The sequence below is a fragment of the Mytilus edulis genome, chromosome 11 (assembly GCF_963676685.1).
Source record: "Mytilus edulis chromosome 11, xbMytEdul2.2, whole genome shotgun sequence".
NCBI classification, from domain to species: domain Eukaryota; kingdom Metazoa; phylum Mollusca; class Bivalvia; order Mytilida; family Mytilidae; genus Mytilus; species Mytilus edulis.
Window position 1 is genome coordinate 49,808,588 of NC_092354.1, and position 22,011 is coordinate 49,830,598.

The following is a 22,011-nucleotide window of genomic DNA, read 5'->3' on the forward strand; positions in this document are numbered from 1 at the left end:
GGCTATTATATCACATTTTTATTTTTATTTTTATTCAACAACTAGGGGGATTATGTTTTACGGCCTGTGCGTTCGTTTAATCGTCCGTCTGTCTATCCTGCTTCAGGCTTCAGTTTTTCGTTTACGTTTTTGGTCAAGGTAGCTTTTGATGAAGTCCAATCAACTTGAAACTTAGTACACATGTTATCTATGATATGTTATTTCTTATTAAAATGTTAGTCCAATTGATCCAAATCAAACGGTCATCTGAACATAAACATAAAAGTTCGAATGGAGCATCCGTGTACCATGGTCACATTCTTGTTACTAGCTTAATAAAAGTATGTATAATTTAATTGGTATTCAACAAACATGCGCACGATGACTTACCCCTAGATTTATATAAAAAGAAGTTTTATCAGATGTGTATTTATACTGTAATTGTTATTATGTTGGCTAAAATGAAAATACCAATTGAGTGCATGGAAATATTTTAATGATGAATATTTAAATACAGTATAAGAGCTAATGACCATTAAATGCCGTAAATCAATGATTAATATTTTCCACCGTCATTTTATTTCTTCCAATCTCCCCAAGAATCTGAAGATGGACCCCAGTCGCTCCAAGAATCTGAAGACGGATTCCATCCTCCCCAGGAATTCTGTGCTGGCCTAACGCTGGTTGCAGGAGCAAGATTCTGTTTAACTTTTTTTGCAGCCACTTGTGGCAGTTGAGATCCTGCACTCCATGCAGACCAAGATGATTGCACTGCTTTCTTTGTTCCCGCTTTTGGAAGTTGATTGCCTGCAGACCATGCTGACCATCCTGACTGACCACCTTTATTTACATTTGCGTTATTACCTGCTGACCATGCTGACCAGCCTCCTTTGTTTACATTTCCGTTATTGCCTGCTGACCATGCGGACCAGCCATTGTTCACATTTCCGTTATTGCCTGCAGACCATGCGGACCAGGATGATTGCATGTTGTTCTTCTTGTTTACTTTTTGTGCTATTGCTGACTTCACTCCTTTATTTCCCGCTTGTCCCCATGCTGACCAACCAGTTGGGAGTTGAGATCCTGCACTCCATGCAGACCAAGCAGATGCTGCTTTTTTACCCATTTTTTGACGCACGGCAGGGCCTTGTGATTTTTTACCTCCTTTCCATGCGGACCATGCTGACTTAATTTCTTTCTTTATTTCTGCTTTCTCTGCAATAATAATGTTTACTTAAAGACGGGTGACGAGTGTTCATTTACTATCCTTTAAATTTAAGGTGGCCTATCACTACAGAGAAATAACTGTAAAACCAGCTGAACGGTTTAATCACGTTCTATCGATACTGAAATGTCAAGCTTTTCAACGATTAGAATAAGTGTTTTTTTCATACTTTTGTTTTAATGGATCACGGTAAATATCGTTAATTATAATAATAAATAATTATTATTTAAATAATATATGTGGTCCCATGCACCTTTAGGTGCTCAGTTTGTGTTTGACACTTTGATATATGATTTAGGGATCATATCTCATCAACATTTTGTTCCTTGGCGTATATTTATTACCTATTGCCAAATTATAAAGATAAAAATCTAGTTCAGCGTTTCCCACTAAGTCAATGAAGTGTACATTTATATATATAAACCATAACAATATTTGTCCTTACCACCACTGAAATTCAGCCATTGTAAAATTTACTTTTCTTGAATCCTGAAAATTGTATTCAATTAAAACGAATCTTCGTATGCAATAGTTTTTTATCATGATTTTCTGGAAATAAACGGAATCTCGTTATTCATCAAACCGTTCGACATTAATGGGGACAAAACGGTTTCTAAACCTCACCTAATGATCCTATTGTGTATTTCCCTCCATTATCAAGAACAACATGGATTGTACCTGAAAAAAAAAGATAAATATGAATAAGCTAATATTAATTCGGCAATGCACAAACATTTGTAATTCAATATTTATAAAACTTTTATTGTATCTTATAAAAAAAAAATGCACGTCTGTACCCGAACTTGTTTAAGGATTACATGTTTTTACAAAAAGCGAGCAACACACACGTTTTCTAACATTTAGAAAAATAAAAGGTAAATCTACAAATAATGAAATTGGTATCTAATCGTATAATGATGCATAAATACTGACTCTTTGAACCAAAATGAGAAAATCGAAAAGCGATAATTATTTTCTCGGTCTTTGAAAATAAAAGACTCCCCGAATATACCCAGCTGATAATTTAGTAAGAAGTGTACACAAGTCTAATCAGTGACGACTAAAAAGAATAAAAACAAAACAAAAAGCAAATGAAGTGCAAAGTTAATGACCAAAATGTAAACATGTGCTCCCTTATCCTATTGATTTTGCAATCGATATGTTACATTAAACTTCTAAAAAAAAGAAGATGTGGTATGATTGCCTTTGAGACACATCTCTTTCCAAAAGAGACAAAATAAAACAGAAATAAACAGCCGTAGGTCACCGTACGGCCTCACACAATGGACACAGTCCATATCGAAAAGTTAGCTATAATCGGTCACAAAATTAAAAATGTAAAACATTTCAAAAGAGAAAACTAACGGCCTAATTAATTTTTAAAAAAATGACGAAAAACAAATATTTATAAACTTGCCATCTTTTCCATCAAGTCCGTTCTTTCCATCAGTACCTGGTGTTCCTATAATGAAGATGTAGAACGATTTATAATACTTGTTCCATGACATACCCCCAATAGTTGTAAACATGATCTAAGTGTTTCGGACCATATGAGTATTTAGACCTTACGCGTATGGTTATGACCACATGCGTTTACTCATATGATCTGACCATAAGAGTATGATCGGACCATTTGACTTTTATACTTATTTAGTTTTTAACGGCGCGGACTATACAAGCAATGCATATTTAAAAAAAAAGATATTTTCTTACAAAATGAAACGTATTCGGGGCACCTGTCCAATTATATCATGCGGTAAAACAAGTTTCCTTTTCTTGACTAGATGACATATCAATTAGTAGAACTGTTCTACGCCATACTGTTCTGGATATTAACACAACTGTATGACAATGTCCTACTTCCGACATGTGATATAAAACTCATTAGGGAGCTACCATTTGATTTTCATAGGGGTGGGGGTTAGGATGAAATTTGAAAAAAATAGGCAGGACAGGAGTTTTGAGTAAAAAAAAAGGCAGGATGAGACAATTGCCAAAAAAAAAGTCAGGACGACTATTTAGGTAAAAAAAAGTCAGGATAAACTAAAAAAAAAAAAAAAAAGCAGGACCAAACAGAGTGAAAAATAAAAAGGCAGGACAGAGATTACAGCTTAAAAAAAATTGCAGGACAAAATTTTTCATCCTAGCCCTCCCCCCCCCCCCCCCCCCATAAAAATCAAATGGTAGCTCCCTTAGTGAGAGAATGAGTGATGAAATACTCTAATTGAAAATAAATGTAAACTCACTATATTAAGATAAAGCAATAGTTATTGTGTATACGGTTATGTTGAAATTTATAAGAGTTTCTCTTTTCAAATTGAACAAATCTTTGTTTGCAAAAAAATCGTCGATATTAGATTATCATTGGTTGTCTGAACTTGATTGTTTTTTCTTATTTTCGCCGTGACGGCTCAAGCGAGAAAATAATTTCATTGAGATGCCCAACGATAATCTATAAATATTTGAATCTGTAATTAGTTATTTAACGAAGAAAACTATTCCCTATAAATGTATTACTAACCATCACTTCCTGGTTGGCCAGGGTCTCCTGGTTCCCCTTTACCTCCTCGCATACCATCTGGTCCCTTGCCACCGGGTTGACCGGGGTTTCCGTCTCTTCCTGGATTACCTGTATGTAAAATCAAGTAATAATAAAATAAGGTATAAACCTTATGGAATATAAAACGTTGAGCTATAGCTGTTAATTTCTGATCTCCTGTGAAGAGTTGTCTCATGGCCAATCATACCATATCTTCTTTTTTATATTTACTGTTTCTTTACAACAGGATTAATTGCAAAAAATGTCTTAACATGTCGTATTGAGCGGAAATGACTTACAGCATGCCTATCATTGAAACAGAAAACACAAAAGCGGTATTCGAAACTCACAATAAGAAGACACACTGACAATTTCAACCAGATTGTGGTCAAATGAAAACAATCTCTATTAACCTAAGGGGTTTTCATTGTGATTCATTTTTTTCGCTTCAAGCCTGGTACATATCAAGTTGATTTAATAATTGAGTAGTTGCACTTCTTTTTCATAAAATTAATAAATGGTCGATTTGCTCACCTGGTGTACCAGGGTTTCCATCTTGACCATTCTCTCCTGCAGCTCCTTGAGATCCTGGGTTTCCATCGGCTCCTCTACCTCCTGTTTCACCATTTGGTCCTGGTTGGCCTGGTGGGCCTGGTGGTCCTGGTCGTCCTATACAATGAAAATCAAAATCATAAGAACTTACAACAAGTTAGGGATAGAATCATGATTCCTTTAAATATAATCGGCCGATGGTGTGCTACTGGTATAAGGTTGTTATTAACTCTTCTCACTTACCATGCTTAATGCCCTTGAGAGATGTGGTAAATTTTACAATGAGGTAAATAATGATGTGTTTTAACAAGATAGTGACAAATATTTTTAAGAAGTACTAATTGGAATATTATTGTAAAATCATATTGATACTACCAAATAGTACAGAATGCAAAATAGTTTTGAACATTTTATGAGTTTGTTTAGGAGAAACAAAAAGTGTATGGAGAAAGAGTACACAATTAAAACATTAAACGACCCCAATAATCCATCTATTAAAACGGAATATATTACATTGCAAACCCACTTATTTCTGATAAAGGGTCTCATAACTGTCGTAATTCAGTCGTAATATACCGTAGATCTAATTTTAGTGCGACGAATTTTGTTTGGCATTAAAAATTTATAAACTATAGTAGTAAAGTTGAATTTATTATCTGAATATGTAAATACATAGATATAGGGAGATGTGATATGAGTACCAATGAGACAACTCTCCATCCAAGGCACAATCTATAAAATAAACCATTATTAATAATAGGTCAAGGTACAGTCTTCAACATGGAGCCTCGGCTCAAACCAAACAACATGCTATAAAGGGGCCCAAAATATAACGAGACGTGTAAAACCATTCAAACGGGAAAACCATACATATATGAATACCATGAGGAATATTTTTAAAAGTGGTTATAATATTTGTAACTTAAATTTCATTCATTTGAATTAAAATTTACCCAACCAAACAACGGGTGATATCATGTGCTTCGGAATGTTAAGCAGATCTTGTTACATAAATGACACCCGTTGTGTTGCTGATGTCAGTATAATTTGGGATGTCATATTCGGAGAAATGAAGACGGGATTTTAGTTTCTAAATCGTATCTAATCAATATTTCTCACTTAAAAAAAGAAAAAAAAATACTAAACGAAATTATGTAATAATTTATGGAGCTACCATTTGAATGAGTGGGCAGGAAGGACAATTTTGTGTAGTTTTATTTTAAGTTGTAATCTCTGTCCTACCTTATCATTTTTCACTCTAATGGGTCCTGCCTTTTGTATTATTTTATCGTGACTTTGTTTTACATAAATTGTCATTCTGACCTGTTTTAGCCAGTTTGCCAATCCCTCCTTTTTTCATTCAAAATTCCTGCCGGACTTTTTTTTAAATTTTATCCTAGATGACCTCCACCAGCTCCCCCATACAAATAAAATGGTAGCTTTCTTACCTGGTGTTCCTGGGTTACCATCAGATCCGGGTCCTCCAGGTGTTCCTGGGTTGCCGTGTGTTCCTGGTTTTCCATGGACAACCTCTGGCACGTATGGAGTTGGACTAGGTGGTACGTATACATTTGGTGTACTAACATACGGTTCTGGCGCAGCCACATATGGTTCTGGCGCAGCCACATATGGTTCTGGCGCAGCCACATATGGTTCTGGTGCAACATATGGTTCTGGTGCAACATATGGTTCAGGTGCAACATACGGTTCTGGAGCGACATACGGTGCTGGTGTACTTTCTGGCACATACGTTTCAGAGCTCGATGGACTACTTGAACCTTCTAATATAATGTAGAAAAAGGAAAAGTTAGTACGGAAAGTAGCTTAATATGCTCATTGTTGAAACATCCTACAGTTGCAATCTTAAAGTTCATTTAGTTTCTGGTGGACAGTCGTCCCATTAACAATAATATCACATCTCATGAATTGTTTAGTTTGGACTTTTTTTCCTGGTCTGTTTTTTTTTTTTTATTTTTTCTCTTTTTTCTTTTACCATTTTTCTCAATTCAAAATCTGTAAACCTCATCAATATTCCCAATGCAGACTATTGAAGGACATGCGTTGTGCTCATTGATATTATAGCGTTGTGTGCTCTTTTTTTATATCACACACAAGTTTGACAACGAATACAAGTTACATTATATGGAAAGCCAAAAACAAGTCATAACTTCAACTTTAGATTTCTTAAATTGTATGTTGCAATTCGAACTATGAAACTATGTACTAGTAGGTCAAACATCTAATTTTGATTTGTGCATCATGTATGGCTACATAGTAAATTTGTGGCATGTATAGTTGTGTAACGAATAATCGTAATTCGGAGTTTGTTATATGTCAATTGGCGTTCTGCGTTTATGTTATTTGAAAACAGAACTATAAAAAAAACAATGTTACATTAATTTCCGCGCTAGCAGCGTAAAAATCCTTTGTTTCGAGTAATATCATTTAGTAATCCATTAAAATGTAACCACTTACTGTTCTCACATCGTTCACCAGTATAACCGGAAGAACAGAGACATTGTGCTTTGCTTCCCATGTCCATACAATACCCATAATGCTTACAATATCCGGGTGAGCATTTGCTTCCTATTGATAAAAACATAGAAAATAAATGTATAGTGACTATCTATATAATATCTGTAGCGCTTACCCTATTAGGGTGAGCATTGCTTCCTGTTAAATACAACATACTAAGTAGTTAAAAGAGAGGCGAACATTCAAACTCGTGAGTCAAAAATAATGGCAAGATTGCTTTTCTTTATACATGATTAACTTACAAGTGGCAGTGCGTTTTCCCACTTGCATTGTTCCCTTTTCATGCTTATAATACGACATTCGTTAACTCTTCATTGATTGCTGTATTGTTTTACATCCCTAAAATAACTTATTTTTACATTGTACTGTATTTGTGGTTAAAATAAGTACACATACAACAGCAGAAGAAAACATCGTACATGTATGCTGGATGTTAACTAGCAGAAGAAAAATAATGAATGTTGTACATGTTGCATTACTGATAGATATGAATACATCATACTTCTAAGGTTAAGTTAATACAAAACAAATACCAAACTGATTATCAACCTGCTAGCTTTATTGGAATACAATTGTCAACACTGTTTTGAGTGATAATGTGAATAGTGTGATCTTTGCCATACCCTATTTATCATATAGTATTACCTGATGGGGCTGGAGTGTAAACATCTGCTGGAGCAGGAGTGTAAACATCTACTGGAGCTGGTGCTACATACGGTGGTGCTGTATACACTGCTGGCGGTGATGGTGTGTATACTGGCGGTCCTACTGTGTACACTTGTGGTGGTGCGTCTGTGTATACTGGTGATGGTGCTGGTGTGTACACTGGTGGTGCTGGTGTGTACACTGGGGGTGCTGGTGTGTACACTGGGGGTGCTGGTGTGTACACTGGTGGTGCTGGTGTGTACACTGGTGGTGGTGATGTGTAAACGTCCGGTGAGGATGGTGGTGAGTACACACTAGGGCTGGATCCACCTGTAATAAAAATGGTTGATAATATGTTGTTGTCAAGTATTTTGGGATGAACATCATTTCGACAAAAAACCCAACATAACATCAAAGTTGCATTAGAAACAGGGAATGTGTCAGAGAGACAACACACCGACCAAAGGGCAAAAAAGAGTAGAAGGGCAACAATTGGTCTTGAGCATTGCGTGAAATTCCCGGAGCCGGTGTCGGGCTTCAGACTGAAATATCTTATTCATTTTTCTGCCTGAAAAATTAGAATTGTCTTAGATAGTAATCCCATGTTTCTGAATACAACAATACAGAAGGACTGCCATTTATGTTCGAGTATAGTTATGAGTGCAATCATGTCAGCGGGCCAAGTACTTTTGAGTTTTCTGTCAGTGGCTTTCATTTCCTTTCATACTGTTTATCTTATTATAAGTATGTTTGTTGGTACATGTGATTTTGGAAACAATATTAGAGTTAAGTGCTGTGCATGGGCTTGTATGTACCCTATATAGTCCAATCAATGAGATTAAGTAAGGAGGATACCAGAAAAACAACTAAATAAATTCTAAAAGCCACACTTGAAAAGTTAGTGAATGTATTTTGAAATAGCTCAGTACAGTATATGTAGTCTCGAAAAATGTTGTTCATGGCAGATCTATATTTGGTAAAAATCAAGACAGACAGACGTGAAAATCCAGCAGTATGTTTAATTACAGACGTGCATAGTTTTTGTTTTGTGCCGTTTTGTTTTAGTTTCTTTGAAGTATACTCCACATTCCATTTTATTTATAGACATACAACGCAGTGATGTATATATATATAACACTTTTGTTTGACTTTTGCGATCGAACCAGTGACACTTTCTACTTGAAATCAGTGAGGCCTTTAAAAAAGAACACAACGTAGAAAACTAAAGACTGAGCAACCCAAAACCCACTAAAAACTGGAGGTAATTGCAGGTGCTCCGGAAGAATGTGATCCATCTTAGATAAACGTTTATGTTTGGCCTAAAATGAATGAAGAATTACGACAAGGACGTTATGGGTTGTACCACTATATTATTTTTCATGTTTTGGGATTCATTTTATACCATGGAGTTTGGATTCAAACCCAAACAAAGGAAACTTAAACAGTGAAGGATATATGAATATTTTATATAATAACTTGTGACCTTTGACCTTTAACTAAGACAATGCTTCATGCGATGTATAACGACAGTCAAATAATGATTCAAAAATGATATTCCAACTTTTTCGTGGTCGCCTCAAATAGAAAGAAGAAGATGTGGTACGAGTGATAATAAGACAACTCTCCTTTTAAGCCAAAATGTCTAAAATGAAAACAATCAAAGTCTGACAGAGAATATATGATATTTCACATGCCGTGTTCAACACTGTTGTGCCAGAAATCTGGACATCAATTTGAACAACACAATTATATTCAAAGCCATACCATACCATACCAACACAATTTAAAACTGTTTAAGAGCTAAGGGATAATATAACAAAGAATAAGTCAACAAAGATAAGTTTACTTTATTTCTAAAATTTTCATATATGTTTTATTCTGTCCATCCGGAATAATCTGTAATAATACACCGGCATCTTGGGAACTCACATTTATCCAATGGCTGTATATTAAAGAAAAATTGTACTTTCATGACTTCAATAAAAAAAAATTAATATGTGTCCGCAGAAAAAAAACCACAACATACACGTTATCGAGTGTCGCTCTCCTTAATACATAAACTGTGTTAGTCTATTACTACAATCATCGCAATGTTAAATAATATGTGTCTTTTTAAAATCTTCGAACTTCTAGATATTTGATGAAGACTAACAGCAAGATGTCCATGAGAATATGAACCGCCTATGTGGTCTCGAGTGTAGGATTTCGTGAGTGCAAACACCGGACGGGTCAAACCATAAACTTTGAAATTAGTATTTGCGGCTTCTCCTCCAAGCACGCGGCAGTAAAGAAATAATTGAAAGACTAGTCGGCTCGAAATCAGTATAATGTGTCCGAGTAAAGTGAAATACATTACTGTGGACTGCTACCTTATTAACTAGCACGTTAAAAATACGGCTTAGCGTGTCGGTCTAGAAATGAGCAGAGTTGATACTCATATTACATTAACATGTTCTCGTCCTGAATTTTCAAATTAAGTGGGCAGACCTTAGTTCTGGGAGATAACTCTTTAAAGCAAATATGCGTTTGTGAAAGTCAATTTGTGTCAAAGTATGTTTAGCATTTACCTGAAACAGATTAAAAACAAAATATGTAAATTAAAGGCTAAGAACCATGTTAATGAAATTACTGACACAAACGTAATGATGATTTTAAGAGTTATTTACCCTAACCTAGGTCTACCTCCGTAATTTGCGCTGGACTTTAAGCAGCCATTCATCATCATCATCATCATCATCATCGCCATCATCATCAGCCACGAGACAATGATATCTAAATGTTAATGTGCTTACCTCCTGATCCTCTCTTGTGTGCACGTGGTTTACAACCTGTAAAATACATGTGGTTTTTATTTCAAAACTTCAAGCATGTATTGTATCTCCGAAAAATGATAAGTTTTATTTTAAAATGATTAACAAAGAAGCGAAAGGAATATCTAATACATATGATGTGTCAACGTGTACTTTTTTCCCCTAACAGATGATTTCATGAACACTTTGTTATAAACAATATCATCATATCCGGTTTTGTTGGAACAAGTATTATATGTACCATTTCTTAAAAAAGTTTGTTCCGTAAGGAACAAATTCTAGAAATAGTATTACAGAACATTCCTCCCAAGTATAATTTAATGGAGAGACCACACTTATCTTGACAAACACTCAGAATTCTTATAGAATATAAGAAAAAGAAGATTCTGATCAGAGTATAAGTATACCTTTTCAACGAATATTTAAAAATTAAAAGCATCGTTTGCATATAATTAGGACTTGCTTTTAAATAGAGCTACATGTGTGGCATTTTGTTAATTTGCACCGTTTGTGTACTCTTGTTAACATTTTAGAGGTTCTTTTTTTTTTTTATAGCAAAACTGAAATATTGCGTGTATTACGACCAGCGCAGTGTCGGTAAGTATTAAATAAACTTTTGCATTGGCCGTCCATGGTTATGATTTTTCATCAACATTAAATATTTCCTCGATATCATCTAAATATTAAGAAAATAACCGAAAACAGATCCACTGCAGAAAATCTGTTTTTCTGTATTCAGATGCATTTAGGATGTAATAAATGTTCTATTGTAGTAAAAACAAAAAGATTTTTTCTAGAAAGAAAAATGTGACTTTGAGATGAAGAACCGCAATAAAAGCGATGTTTCTCTGTGTTTTGTTGTGCATGTACTGATTTTGTGTCATAGATCATATCCTTTGTTTTTTTCTATTATATGTATAATTTCTTACTCATGCAGGCTAGTTTTACAACATCCTCCATAATCTTTGACAACTTATTGAATGAGCTTGTTGTAAACACGTATTCTTCAGATGAGGCTATGTTAATCAATTCGGATTTCAGGAATCCGGTTCCAACTCCTATGGCAACTATGACAACTCCTTCCTTCCTAAGCAATGAACTCTCGTGCTCGGGAGATTTATGTCCATTGTTTTGTCCATCTGTTAACAGAATTACAACCTTCTGTACTTCCTCACGTCCTCCGCCATTCCTATTCGGAAAGACTTCTAACCGAGCATTCTGGGAAAGACAACAAACAACAATTTGTGCTGCGTCGGATAGAAATTGGTCTTATACAAATGAATATCTGCCATTATCAATGCGTATAATATCTTATTTAGTGTTAAAAAAATATTAATGCAAAGCCTGTACTGTTTAGAAATTGAGCTGGTATAACCTTCCTAAACAGACCAACATTCAATTTTCATTCCGTATTTGAATGTTCCAAAACCAACTAAAGTCTTATATATTTACACCACTGGGTCGACGCCACTGCTGGTGGACGTTTCGTCCCCGAGGGTATCACCAGCCCAGTAGTCAACACTCCTGTGTTGACATGAATATCAATAATGTGGTAATTTTTCTAAATTTCCTGTTTACAAAACTTTGAATTTTCGAAACACTAAGGATTTTCTTATCCCAGGCATAGATTACCTTAGCTGTATTTGGCACAACTTTTTGGAATTTTGGATCCTCAATGCTCTTCAACTTTTTACTTGTTTGGCTTTATAAATATTTTGATATGAGCGTCACTGATGAGTCTTATGTAGACGAAATGCGCGTCTGGCGTACTAAATTATAATCCTGGTACCTTTGATAATTTCTATATATGTATAGGAAGATATGGTATGAGTGCCAATGGGAAAACTCTGCATCCAAATAACAATGTATCAAAGTGAACAATTATAGGTCAAGGTACGGTCTTCAACACGGAGCCTTATACATGTATATGTAAACGTGCACTTGCACTTGCATAAGGTCGATGTATATCCGACGCACCTCATTTGTTACACATAATATAAAGAAATATATATAAAATTTTCCTTTTTTTTTGCGACGAAGATTTGGTACAAAATGCAAAGAGAATAAAATACCTATTTAACAGCAAAGTATATATTGCGCAGGTCAATATATATGAATATTGAACAACAAGCATTATCACTCGAATACGTTTACTGTTTTCAGTCAGCGCTCATGAAATTCTTATATCAAATCACAATGGTTTTTGTTATTTGAAGAACTAGCTATACATGTAGGTGTGGAAGACAGATATTTTTATGTTTTTCAAAATATGCATAAACTGAAAATCTGAAATACCTGCACCAATAAGGGTTAACTTAGATTCTTTAGATGGGTAACGGATGCTTCTCAAGTTGTGTTAAATTCCGATAAAACAAGTTGCTAATTGTTTTCTTCATGTTGTGAAATATGCTGACATGTTTTTATAAACATAAGATTGCCAATAAGTCAACTCTCCACACGACACCAAATAACACAGATATTAACAATTATAGATCAACGTTCGTCCTTCAACAATGAGTAAAATCCATACCGCAAAGTAGTACACCTTAATCACAGTCTGGTTAATAATTACCTCTAATCCATCCCCGATTGCTGTCTGTCCTATAATTGATGGCGTAACTTTATCAATGGCTCCTTTGATTTCAGCTTTTGATGAGTAGTCTTTTAATCCGAACTGTTTTGTGGCCCGGTCAGCAAAGGTTACTACAGCAAACTGGGTTCCGTCGGGACCAGTTTTGTTGAATCTATCGACGATGTCTTTCATGAAATCTTTCATCAATCCGTAATTATTTGGGTTGTTAGCGTTGATACTTGAAGAAGCGTCAAAGACAAATGCTATATCAGCATGTCCGGCACAGTCGACAACACACACTGGAATCAAACGTTATAATTTATAAATTATACATTACACATCTATAAATAAGTATCAATTATAAGATATTCAGCTTACTAATATTGTAAAATTTCAGCTGCAAGTCACAATAGGAGACTTTTTGTAGAGTGAGCGCAGTTTTCATACTGGGATATGTCTGAGTCAAAGTTTTCAAGGTCGGGTCAAAGTATTTGACGCCACAAATCCGTTATATGCAATTTTATTAAGAGTTGAAGAGAGCTGTATATATAGACAGTGGGATGACCGATTATATACTATGTTTACGTCTACGTATATAAATGTGTTAAGGTACTTCTTTATTCCTGAACAAAAACACCTATACATACAGTATGTTGAGTATCGGTATATATTTCAATTTTTCTATCTATATACTCATCTTACAGAATCGTCAGGACTCAAGCTTAAGCCGTCAAACTGCGTCAATCTGATTAATATGTTTAAATCTATGTTCACATCTTTATATGTTTATGCATCAGATGTCTATTTTAAAGATAGTGCTCTTCTGTGTAAACTTCGCCAGAAACAGCAACCACATGTTCAAAAGTGATATTATACAATATACGATTGTTTTCTTAATGTTAAGCCACAAACACCAATAAAAAGTTAAGAATCGTTGCAGAACCAACATGTACATGAATAAAGAACAAGAAAATACAAATATGATTTTAATATAAAAACAAAATGTAGATATGGCATGATTTCCAATGAGACAACTCTCCACGATAGACCAATTGACACACAATTGAACAGCTATTAATCTAAGTATCATCACTATGTTTATAAGAAAATAATTGCTTTTTCACATGGTTAGTTCAAAGATCAGTATGTAAATATACACATAGATAAAATTAAAAAATATACGAGTTTTACTCACCTTCACATGCTAGATCGATTACCAATTTGAGCAGTGTGGATAATTCAGAGAAGGAGTTGGTGGTCAAGACGTAATTTTTCATTGTAGCAATCTGCTCAAGTTCGGTTTTAACAAATCCTTGACCAATTCCAATAGCGATTACTGTGACGCCTTCGGCTTTCAATTTATGAGCTTCGTGCTGTGGTGGAGCACCAGCGTTACTCTTACCATCAGTCATCAATATCACTATCTTTTGTTTATCTGGATTACCGCCGCCTTCTGCTCCACTGAAGCTGTTTTCTCGTACGTGCTGAAAAAAATAATAAACGTTCAAGTCTCGGATACTTTTTGATAATGTCCCATATTGCACCACACGAAATAACACTCACGGTGGCATAGTGTTTTATAATTGGGTGCCATATGGAACGTTTTCCGAATGAAAACTCATACATTTTTCATCAAAATGTGGCATTCATTTTTAGACACCTAAAAGATATACAGATACCAGTAATTTAACTCAAAATATAATGACAACTTGTAGATTATGGCCTTTGAATCGATACAACCATATACGAGAGTCAAGATGGTCGTTTTTGTCGAGGGGGAACGGTGTTTTTTTTTTCTTCATTTGCCAATTATTCTCTATTCTTTATATTGTAGCATCATTTGTCATGATTGTTTTCTATACTTCATATTTTTTTTGTATTTTTTGTCTTAGTACCATTTTCTTTGCCTTATATTTGTTTGTTCTCTATGCTGCACTATTTGTCCATTATTCTCTTAACCCCAACAAGACAATCATATACATTATAAAATAATAATTACCTGAAGGCCAGTTCCAATCTCTGTTTGGCCCCCGTTTCTTGGTACCATATCTTGTATTCCTTTCTTTATATCCTCCTTTGTTTTGAATTTGTTTAAGGGGAATGCTGTTTTAACTCCTTGTGAAAACTGCACAACACCAAATTGTGAGCCGTTACGGCCGTTGACACCAACAGTGGTGAAACTGTCAACGAGCTCTTTGACGAAGTTCTTCATCATTTGGTAATTCTCCTTGTTATCATATTGGATACTAGAGGAGTCGTCAAACAAGACAATTATATCAGCTTGGACATCGCATTCCTCAGCATCTGCAACAAGTAATCAAAATAAAAAAAATAACAAATAAACACACACACAACTATCAAAGGTACGAGGTTCCTGACTTTAGACGGTCGGAAAATGTAGACCTAAATATATTCTTGTACGTTTAAATACCTTTTTTGTTATATTATTTTTTATTAAAAGCCGATAAGAAAAAAACACAGATTATCTATTTATTATCTACACCTATTAAAGTTTAGTTGAATTCTCTTAACATTCGTTAACATCAAAACATGACCTCCCTCGTCTTTCATTATATTACAGTTTGGCTCATTGGTAGGCGCAGTATTTTGTATACAAATAAAAGATCCTATCGAACAAATCGAAAGGATTTCCAGGCAAATTGTCATCTCGGTTATTAAATTTGCATGTCAGTTACATTCAAATGTTGGAAGATCGATGGATTTTTTATTTTAAATGATGAGTCTTCGACTGACCCACATTACAGCAAAGCTTTTATGAAACTGAGGAACTACTGTCACTTCAGAAATCTTTTCAAACACAGGGATCGAAGAACCAGAGAAATCGATTATGGAAATGGTCATTTATAGAAAATAGAACACCTTTGCATAAATACAGAAACGCCCGACTTTTAAAATGACATGTTTACATATTCAGAATTTACATTATCATGACTGTTAGAACGTGTTGAGCTATATACATATTCTGCATATTTGGTTGATATACAATCGTGAAAATGAAAACAATAACTGAGAAATGTGTTCAGCTTAAACAATGAATGAAAATAGATGTCAGGCCACGCGAGTGAGACAGGCTACTTAACTACACTAACTAAAATACTTTTATTTGTTGAACATTTACTATTCCTTATTCTTGATCCTGTAATATTCCAAGCTCATACATGTATCAACTATTTATACTGCAGTTAGAACTTTGATGGCTTTTTTAAAGTATTGATATACACTACAGCCCACATGGACTCATTTCCACGCGCCCAAGGTGTAATACTGTGTACAATATAAAACAAAGAAGTTGTGGAAGCATTTAATAATGAGCCAGACCAATACCGCGTAGTAAGCTATTAAAGGTCGAATGTCATTTACATGTCATGTAACATTTCTGCACAATCAGTGGCGTATTTAGATATTGATAAACATTTATTAATATGTTACCGTTGCAACGGTTAATTATGTACTCAATATTTGCTGAACTGTAAAAAAAAACAACAGTAAATAGTTAATATTCAGATAGATAATATCAGAAAAATTATATAGTTGGTATATATGGAAAGAAACTGTCAAAAAGCGCTTTTAATCACGCTCTCTGTTTTTTTCTAAGCGTCATACAAACAAGTTGATATATTTCCGACATTGACCTTGTATTGTATCTAATTTCCGTTGAGCTACACGTGAAGTACAACAATCTCAGGGATTTCTGAAATTGTTCAACTGTAAAAATATAAGATACTCACCTTTCCCTGTATTGCCTGAAATCAAAAATTTAGTTGATATTAAGTTCCAAAACCAACATTAAATACTTTTATGTATATAACACAGTGTTTAGTCTTTATATATATACATCCCGGCGAGGGAAGAACCAAAAATTTGCGAAAGCAAATTTACAGATCTAACATTGTTGGGTTGATGTTTAGACGAGTTGTATATACATTATGTACACAGCCATGTATCACCATCATTGATGGCGATCCGATGGATACATCTGTTGTAGAGTTGTCACTGACTCAGACGTACTTATATATATATATATATATATCTATACTACTTAAGGAAGACGTATCTCACCTGAAATTTTACAAAGTCGGAAATATTTGTGATATGACGTTTAAGTATTGTGTTTTGAATAATAAACTCATCATAGATAACAGGACTAAATTTTGTATATACGTCAGACGCGTGTTTCGTCTACAAAAGACTCGTCAGTGACGCTCGAATCCAAAAAAAGTTAAAAAGACCAAATAAAGTACGAAGTTGAAGAGCATTGAGGACCAAAATTCCTATAAGTTTTGCGATTTTTTTCCACAGAAAACTTCATTTTTTCAAAAAATAACTCAATTCGAAGACCGTTATCGATCCGTGTATACTACGCTTTCGCTTATACTGAGTTGACGTACTACCCGCAAAATTTTAAAATTTCTTGTTTCAACACTTGCACAATTGTACCGCGATTAAAAGGGCATCCATTTGTTATCCATTCGTTTTATTTGCTTGAATTTTTGGATTTATCACTTGATTAGGGACTTTTCTTTTTTGAATTTTCCTCGGAGTTCAGTAATTTTGTGATTTTACTTTCTAGTATGAATACAATGAGACGTCTGTGTTCCCATTTGATTAAAGTAAAATTAACTTTATATTTGAGATCAAAGAATATTTCTCCTATACAGTTATAATTTCTAAATTCATACGTTTTTTTTTTGGCAGAACTATACCTAACAGAAACGCATCACCTCACTAATTTTGTTGGAGTAAGAATTTCTGTAGCGTATTATTTTATAAAATGAGTTGAATGAGTTAAAAATTTTAGCAAACGTTTCTCTTCTCAAGTAATCAACACACAAATCTCCCTTTGTATATCTAAGAAAAACACATCTGTAACCAAAAGAGAACACATTTGTAACAACTGCAGTCCTTTGAATCCTTTAATATGAAGATAAAAAAAGAATCTTATTTTCGGTCCCTTTTTTTTAAATAAATATTTGATCACCAACTTTCGTCTTATCTGAACTTTTGAATTTTGATTAAGTGATTGAAATCTCAATTTTAGCCACTACAATTAAAGTGTTTTTGTATTAACTCTGTATTTATTTCAAAATGTTCTTCAATTATACCAGATTTCTACAAATTTGGAGTAAAAACAAACTATTATACTTATTGTATAACTATATATGGTAAGAGGTTTTTGATGTTCGATGTCTATCTATCAATCGCATCATACTGGATCCGTAGCTTCTAGTTGAACTACGGAATTTCAAAGGCAGATGGTGGTATGGTGTTGTCGGATATTTTTACTCCTCAAACCTTGTTCTGGGACTTTGTGTTGTAGTATTTAAAAAAAAAAAAAAAAAATTTCTAAGACACTGATAAAAAAAGACAAATTAAACAAGTAGTTTTTTTTAAGATTCTTGTCATTATAAATAAACAATATCTATAATATCACCATCATCCATTATTAACATGTAGGATGGACATACCTGGTTTATACTTGGTTGGAGAGGTAGCTACTGCAATGATAATAATAATAGTAATAATTATAATCATAATACTTATCTTAATAGATATAAAAATAAGAAGAATGTGTCCAAAGTACACGGATGCCCCACTCGCACTGTCCTTTTCCATGTTCCATGGACCGTGAAATTGGGTAATAATCTAATTTGGTATTAAAATTAGAAAGATTATACTATAGGGAACATATGTATTAAGTTTCAAGTTGATTGGACTTCAATTTTATCAAAAACTACCTTGACCAAAAACTTTAACCTGAAACTCCCACTTTCATTTTCTATGTTTAGTGGACCGTGAAATTGGGGTCAAAAGTCTAATTTGGCTTCAAAATTAAAAAGATTATATCATAAGCAACAAGTTTACTAAGTTTCAAGTTGATTGGACTTCAGCTTCACCAAAAACTACCTTGACCAAAAACTTTAACCTGAAACTCCCACTTTCATTTTCTATGTTCAGTGGACCGTGAAATTGGGGTCAAAAGTCTAATTTGGCTTTAAAATTAGAAAGATCATATCATAAGCAACAAGTCTACTAAGTTTCAAGTTGATTGGACTTTATCAAAAACTACCTTGACCAAAAACTTTAACCTGAACGGACGGACGCACAGACGGACGCACGGACGGACACACAGACGAACGGAGCCACAGACCAGAAAACATAATGCCCCTCTACTATCGTAGGTGGGCATAAAAATTAAAACGAAAATAATATTAATAACAATTATCATATTTGTAATGATGATAAAATTAGGAAGGCAAAGAAGAAAAAGATGAACAATAATATCACGTATAAATTGCATAACTGATACTGATCCATTTCCTAAAGATTGCAAACTAGTTAAAGACAATCATGCTTTTACAATTTATTCTTTATTTGAGCATATATAAATTCATTTCAAATGGAATTGTGATACAAAACCATACATCTGTCATTCAAAGACACTTAATTGGGACGATACATATTTTTTTTTCTTATTCATATAGGCAGATAAGTGTTAAATATTCTTTGAACAATGAATAGGTAAGGACACAAATGATCGATTTGAAAAAAAAACCCAACAATGTTGAATGGATGTATAGCATTTAAAACAATGATGTTATGATAAATAGATATAAGAAGATGTAGTATGAGTTCCAATTAGACAACTCTCCATCCAAGTCATAATTTGTAAAGGTAGACCTTTATAGGTCAAAGTAAGTTTTTCAACACGGAGCCTTGTCTCACATCGAACAGCAAGCTATAAAGGGCCAAAAAATGACTCGACAAAATCCATTTAAATGGAAAATGACTAGTCTAAATCCATTCAAACGGAAAAACCAACGGTCTAATCAATAATAAAAATGAGAAACATTTACGAACCATATCAACAAACGATAACCACTGAACACCAGGTGCAAACAAATGCAGCGGGTTTAAACGTTTAAATATGTACCAACATTCACTCTTACCTGAAACAATAGTGTAACATCACAACATAGAATGACACACGATGAAATATCAAGATAAGTTCTTTTTTTTTTGGTAATAAGATTCTATAACCAATATCTAGTAATCATATATAACAAGTACATACCAGGTTGGTATGGCTGTGGATCAACAGCTGTAAGGGAAATATAAAAAAAATGCAAGGAACTATATCTTTGTTTACGAACTTTTTATTTGTTTTGATCCGACGATATCGCCATTTGTTGTATGACGTCAGAGACAGAGAAATACCACGTTCAACCTTGGAAACTTGTATAGCACAACAACTTATAAAACACTATAAAAACAGTATTTAAGGGCTAAACACATCTTATCAATACAAAGTAGAAAAAAAGTTTAAAAAAACAAAGTACGGAGGCCCGACATGGTAGGATATTTATACATCCCCGCAACACGAAATCAATAATTCATAGATATGAGAAGATGTAGTATGAGTGCCAATGAGACGACTTCCATCAAAGTCACAATTTGTTTAAATGAACCGTTACAAGTGACAAAGAACGGTCTTTAACACGGACCGTTGACACACACCGAACAGCTTAGTAAAAGGGCCCAACAAATTATAAGTGTAAAATTATTCAAACAGGAAAACCAACGGTCAAATTTATATAAAAAAACTACAAAGAGAAAAACTTATGAACCACATCAACAAACGATAACCACTGAACAATAGGTTTCTGACTTAGGACAGTTGCAAAAAAATGCAGTGGGTTTATCCGTTTTAATTAGTACCAACTTACACCCTTACCTCAATCAAAGGTGTAACACCACGACAGAGAATTAAAAGACACACCATAAATATCAATTAAAATGGCTTAACTGAAATGTTTTAAAAATTATTTGATAAAACCAGTTTATGTTGTAAGACTTTTTGCATCATAAGACTTTTAAAGTTATTAAATCAATACATACCTGGGGATTCATATGGTACTGTAAGGATAATAATAATCAAAATCAAAATCATAATCATAATCATGATAATAATTATAAAAATCAAAATCATCAACATAATCATGATAATAATAAAAATTAATCATAGTAATGAAAACATTGAAAATATCAACTATCATTTAGCGTATAAATGCATACGTATGTTTATTTATTTAACCTTGTTAAAGAGAGGCGCAGGAAAAGATTTTAATTTACGGATGTAAGCTACTTTTTTATTCGAATTTAAGGAAGTAAGCTACTTTTTTATTTGAATTTAAGGATGTAAGCTACTTTTTCATTTGAATTTAAGGATGTAAGCTACTCTTTTATTTCAATTCAAGGATGTAAGCTACTTTTTTATATGAATTTAAGGATGAAAGGTATTATTTTATTGTTAACGTTTTGTAATATACTGTGGATTCATTTATTTTCATGGGTATCAATTTTCATGGATTGCTGAAAACTTCGTGGATATTTGATTTCGTGGTTTTGCCATTTCTGTATACAAAGCCTATTGAAAATATGATATTCGTTGAACATTTGAATTCGTGGTTCACTTGTACCCACGAAACCCACGAAAATTGGTATCCAGCGAATTATAATGAATCCACAGTACTTGGGATCATCTGGATTTACCGGTATAGTGCCATTTACAAATTTATTTTACTGACCCATTCTTATTTTTTCGTTATATTTTAGTATATAAAGTCAGTTTTGAAAACTTTAGACAATCTAGGGGTTTTCATAGATTTTGAAAGACAAAAATGCTAACAATAAACGAAAGAGTAAAATAGAGAAAATAATATCATACCGATCGGCATATATAAAACCTATCTTGTCTATAACAATAACAAAATACAAACCCCTGTAATTTTTCCCCCGTTTCGTTGTGTTCTTTGATATTTATTGTATCAATCATACGTCTTTTTCAAAGCTTGTTATTCCTTAACACAGTAGCGAACACACTAAATATCTTCATTTTAAAGTGAAAATAAGTTACGCATAAATCCGCCACCGATACCATGATTAAACTTTGTACGCCAGACGCAATTTTGTCTTTAAAAAATTCAACAGGGATGCTTATGTGTACTTTTGTTTTTATTTTTTTATCCATGTCGTTGTTAGTTTATTTTCGATTAATGAGTTCGAATGTATCTGTTATCTTTAGCATCACTTATACGTAAATGGCATGCTGCCTGTCGGGGCCCCTAAATTGTAA

General features: G+C 33.8%; 1 protein-coding gene across 3 annotated transcripts in view; it reads right to left on the reverse strand.

The window, feature by feature from the left end:
• Positions 1-453: 453 nt before the first annotated feature.
• The window catches only part of LOC139495741 (collagen alpha-4(VI) chain-like), a 32,474-nt gene continuing 10,916 nt past the window's right edge, over positions 454-22,011 (reverse strand). Inside the window, exons 3-18 of one of the 3 annotated variants that reach the window (XM_071284104.1) lie at positions 19,951-19,977; positions 18,344-18,373; positions 16,607-16,621; positions 14,857-15,161; positions 14,053-14,341; positions 12,858-13,156; positions 11,215-11,503; positions 10,268-10,303; positions 7,476-7,805; positions 6,771-6,881; positions 5,744-6,076; positions 4,278-4,412; positions 3,726-3,833; positions 2,622-2,666; positions 1,829-1,882; positions 454-1,194 (exon numbers count right to left, since the gene is read on the reverse strand). In XM_071284104.1, the coding sequence (XP_071140205.1) occupies positions 557-1,194; positions 1,829-1,882; positions 2,622-2,666; positions 3,726-3,833; positions 4,278-4,412; positions 5,744-6,076; positions 6,771-6,881; positions 7,476-7,805; positions 10,268-10,303; positions 11,215-11,503; positions 12,858-13,156; positions 14,053-14,341; positions 14,857-15,161; positions 16,607-16,621; positions 18,344-18,373; positions 19,951-19,977 (3,044 nt within the window). In that variant the 3' untranslated portion in view covers positions 454-556. Of the gene's footprint in view, positions 1,195-1,828; positions 1,883-2,621; positions 2,667-3,725; positions 3,834-4,277; positions 4,413-5,743; positions 6,077-6,770; positions 6,882-7,475; positions 7,806-10,267; positions 10,304-11,214; positions 11,504-12,857; positions 13,157-14,052; positions 14,342-14,856; positions 15,162-16,606; positions 16,622-18,343; positions 18,374-19,950; positions 19,978-20,774; positions 20,793-22,011 lie in introns of all 3 variants that reach the window. The other 2 variants (XM_071284105.1, XM_071284106.1) reach the window with 2 other exon arrangements.